A 4,527-nucleotide genomic window follows, 5' to 3' on the forward strand; every position below is an offset into this window, starting at 1 on the left:
CACGCACGGATGGGCGAAGCCCACCCGACGGCGACGACCGGCATTGCTCCGGTGAGCTTTCTTCAATCCGAAGCCGGATCGAATAGATTGGTTGACTGTAATTTGATCTAGGGTTTGAGGTTTTGATTTCTCGGTTTGGAATTCGAATCAACAACAGTGTATGCAGCTAACTCGAATCCTTCACCGATTAGATTAATTAACAGACCGAAAAACAATCAATTGATTCATAATCAATCAGAGTGATGGGATCAAATCCGATTAGGATGGCTCTGATACCACAATGTTAGATAATTCAATTCAATCATAAACAATAGATTACGAATTTAAATCCTAATCAGCACATGATCACCGATTAATTCAAATGCGGAAAACTAAATAACCTGCAGGTGAAGCCATCTGATTCCCTTCTTTTCTATTCTTCAATTCCGTCTTCTTTCCTTCGTCTCCGGCAAGATTAGGTCACCGGTGATCTGATTTGAATCTCCGACCTTCGGGTCTCCAACGGCACTGCCCTGGAATCGCCGCACGAAACCCTTCCAGCGCTTCTCTGATCGGGAGAGCTTGATTTCGAATTTCTGGTTTAGAGAATAAGCGACACGAGCGTCCCCGTGAGCTCCTCTTCTTTTATATAGCACTGGTGGGCCTCGGGGGTTTTTCCTAATCCGATTCTGACCCGTAACCACCGATCGCAGTTACGGCCCATAAGGGTTACGAATTTCAGAGTTAGAGATGGATTACGGATAGGATTACGGTGGTTATATCCTTTCCTAAATATCGGCTAACCGATAAATCAACCAACAGCCTAGACAATATCTAGGTACAAAATTACCAGTTACTACCTCCATTTTATAGCATAAGATATTTGTCTTTTTTTATTGTAACGTTTGATCATTTGTTTTATTTAAAAATTTAGTATAAATATAAAAAATAATAAGTCGTGCTTAAAGTTCTTTGAATAATAAAGTAAACCACAAGCAAAATAAATGATATTTTTATAATGTTTTAAATAAAAAAATAGTCAAACATTTACCGCAAAAGCGCTAAACATCAAACGGAGGGAGTATCGACTTAGCTAGGATTACATATATGTTAACCGAGCAGAGCTACAAAAATTGCAGGATCTTCTCCAGACTACTAAAAGTGCTGAATGATCCAATCAAACCTACACTGATGCCGGGTCATTTCCGTGCTAACAATATTGCTCTTAATACTGGGGCCGCTTTCGTTTGGATACTTTTGAGATAAGTTACCTGACGCGGAAAGCACAGTAATAAATTAATACATAATTAATTAATTATTAGTTGTAAAAAATTAAAAATAGATTAATATGATATTTTAAAATAACTTTTTTATTTTCGTAAAAAAACACATCGTTTAACAGTTTAAAAAACTTACGAAAAAATAGAGAAATCTGGGTTACTAGGCTTACTGCAGAACGCGGCCTGGGTAGGTTGTTTTAAGCAGAGCTATGAAAATGCCGGAACTTTTCAACATCGGTTGAGTCGGGCAGCCATCCAAAATCCAAAATTGCCGGGCTCACCTCACCGTGTTACGACATGGGGCATCTAACGCATGACTTGCTACAGTATCGTTCCAATGAATGGTAGTAGCTCCAACGGACCATCGAAGCTGGATCGGAAGTCGAAGCCGTCCGCCAGATCGCGGAGGTAATGCTGAGGCTGGACGAATTCTGGGTGGCATCGGAGCACTGGAGGAGGCCGTCCATGGAGAACTGCGCCTCGTTGCAAGTTGCACGAGTAGTGTGAGGTCTTTCCCTTCCTAGTATATATCCTGTTCGATCTGTTCTGATGCCTCTTAATTTTGCTTTCTTGATAAGATTCAGTAGAGATTTATAACGAGATATGCAAAGTGAGGTGTATAATGGAAGGCGTAACTATTATTGTCATCTTTTGCAAGCAGTAATCAGTGTCCATTACTTCCATATTAGCACACAACAATGTACAGACATCTCTTTCTAACACCCAAACCCTTTGGAGAAATTTTATTGAGACTGATTTTTTCTTCAAGCGATGCAGTTCACGCCAAGGCACCCTCCCAGCAAATTCCTGAGCAACTTCTTCTGCAACACAAAGAAAAGATATTACCATTAATTTAAGATGGAAGAATCGCAGTCAAGTTCAACTTGATCTCTCTGAATTTACAGTCTAGCTTTAATCTGAATAAAGCTCCAAGAGTGCAACAAATAGTACTTAAACTTTTTGAACAAAAGGTCATTGCACAAGTGGAGCCATTAGCATATTTGGATAAGAAAAGCTTATTGCAAAAGCTCGGCTTATCTCAAAAAAGGTTTGTGTCAATCACATGATAGTAGTAGAAGGTAGCTAAAGTAAAAGCTACTTGGTCACACAAGGGCCCAGCAAAGATGCACTGATTTTGGAACAAAACACAATTACAGTGTACTAATACTTGCCTTCTTCACCCTGCAGATTAGCTTTGGGGAGATCTTGTACAGGTCCTCATCCACTGCTGCCTTTGGCTTCCACTTCTGTTGCTCATTCAGATACTGCTGCTTCCTTCCTCCCTTCCTCACACGTACTGCATTTGCATTTTCTTTCTCCCCTTTCACTCGAACAACGCACTGCATTTCGGTCAAGAAACCATCAGTCTATTTGTCTGTCTTTGCAGCACATCACTATGGCAAATTAATCTGAACTCAGTGTGCATCATGACACTATGACAGCTAAACTGAACTAATCTGATCTGATAACCATGTGTTTTGTTTTTGTCAGACCTTCTTGTAGTTGTAGGGCTTGGTAGGGAACTGAGGCACCTTGAAGAGGTCCTCCTCATCTTTCTCTGATTGTGCTGTGAAGAAGAAGGTGGCTGGCTCGAAGTATTGGGTGACTGGCATCTCCTCCCACAGGTTCCAGTCGCCAAATGCCGGGATTTGGCGCCACTTGCAGTCATCTAGCGCCTGTCAGAAAATGGAGCAATCTTACTGTTATCTCTACGAGCAAGTCACTCTACATGTTTGGTGTGAAAAGATATGCAGCAAGCAGGGACATTGACAAGGGAGCATGAGCATCTGAATCTTTGAGTCAACCTCATTGGATAAGGAAAACTTTCAGGTGATCAGAACAGTATGAAGATGCAGAACATCATCTGTTCTTTTCTCGCTAGAAAGTCTCTACCTCTACTATTAAGAGCAGTACAGGCACTACATAGTGTGCACATGGCAAAGGGATGAAAAGCTAGGATAGAACACACAGGTCAAGTTTGGCTACAAGAACTGAAACACGCAATACATTATGGTAAAAGAAAGAAGAGGACAGAGGTTACTGAAGTGGAGAAATGCAACGAATATGCAATGCATATCGCCATGGCTGATGGCTCACCTCCATATTTTTCGCAGTCACAGAAGCAGAGATTGCGAGAAGACGAGACGAGACGAGCAAGACGAAGACGATGGCTCCCAACTATTGGAGGAGACAGATGAGCAGCAGCAACGGCCAGTCAAAGCTGTAGTGGGCAGTAACACTCGGCAGATGAGCAAGGAGCTGGGTGGAAGGAAGGATGTATACATAGCCAGCCACGCGGAAAAGCTTGAGGGTAAAGAGAGAATGTGGGGGCACACAAGTACCGAAACTTTGCAGAAAGCCCACAAGAAAGCGAGCGCCCAAAGCAGCAGCCAAGCGAGGCAGTGTGTGTTCAGCTGTTGCTGAACCGAGGCAATTGAGTGCTGCTACTGCTGCTCCACACTCCTCATGCACTCTCTCCTCTCCGCTCCACGCACCCCCTATCCTACCCCCCTTGCTTTCCGAGTTTAGTGTCCTCAGTGCAGTCATAATGCTGTTCTTTCTATCCTGCTCACTCGCGCTATCTTCTTATTTTCAGCTTATTCTAATAGATTATTTACACCGCATTTCTTTAAAATACGATTTCTTGCAAGCTTAACAACTGGATTATCGCCATGAATTGTTCACGTCTCGCTTCTAAAAATAGATCTTTGTCTCTAAGAACTTTCTACATTAACAGTGCTTAGACCAATTATTTTAAATTGTTTATAAAGTCTATAACATATACTCTCTGTTTCATAATATAAAATCTTTATAGTCTTCTGTAAATTCATACAAATGCTAATGAACATAGACACATATACAAACTATATACGTAGATCAATGTTTGAATCTAAATAAAACTAGAAAATATTACGATATGAAACAGAGGGGAAATATTTAATTATTTTCCATATTAAAAATGTAGATCATCCATCATTTTCCGTTTGGGTCATTCTATTTCTCTATATTGTAGAAACATTTTTAGAAGAAGACATCGTGTTTTTTCGGAGGCTAAAAATTACCACATTAATCTAAGAAAAATAAAAAATATATTAACCGTTAGATATGGGTGGATCTAGATTAAAATGGTATAAATTATTCGGTGTAGTTCTATATAAAATACAATTATCGTTTAGGTAACAGTTGTATATAGAATCTAAATATGTTTCCATCTATATAAATAAAATTAAATTTTAGAGTCTTTTTTAATTAAACATGACTCTACGTG

General features: G+C 40.2%; 1 protein-coding gene across 1 annotated transcript; it reads right to left on the reverse strand.

Annotated features, from left to right (window-relative positions):
• Positions 1-1,853: 1,853 nt before the first annotated feature.
• Positions 1,854-3,525, reverse strand: LOC102722065. The gene is made up of 4 exons (XM_006645151.3): positions 3,357-3,525; positions 2,753-2,935; positions 2,432-2,599; positions 1,854-2,080 (listed from the first exon to the last, which is right to left on the reverse strand). Exons 1-4 carry the CDS (start codon positions 3,360-3,362, stop codon positions 2,024-2,026), a joined length of 414 nt encoding a protein of 137 aa, XP_006645214.1. The 5' UTR covers positions 3,363-3,525; the 3' UTR covers positions 1,854-2,023.
• Between the last annotated feature and the right edge of the window lie 1,002 nt (positions 3,526-4,527).

Source organism: Oryza brachyantha, chromosome 1 (genome assembly GCF_000231095.2).
Source record: "Oryza brachyantha chromosome 1, ObraRS2, whole genome shotgun sequence".
NCBI classification, from domain to species: domain Eukaryota; kingdom Viridiplantae; phylum Streptophyta; class Magnoliopsida; order Poales; family Poaceae; genus Oryza; species Oryza brachyantha.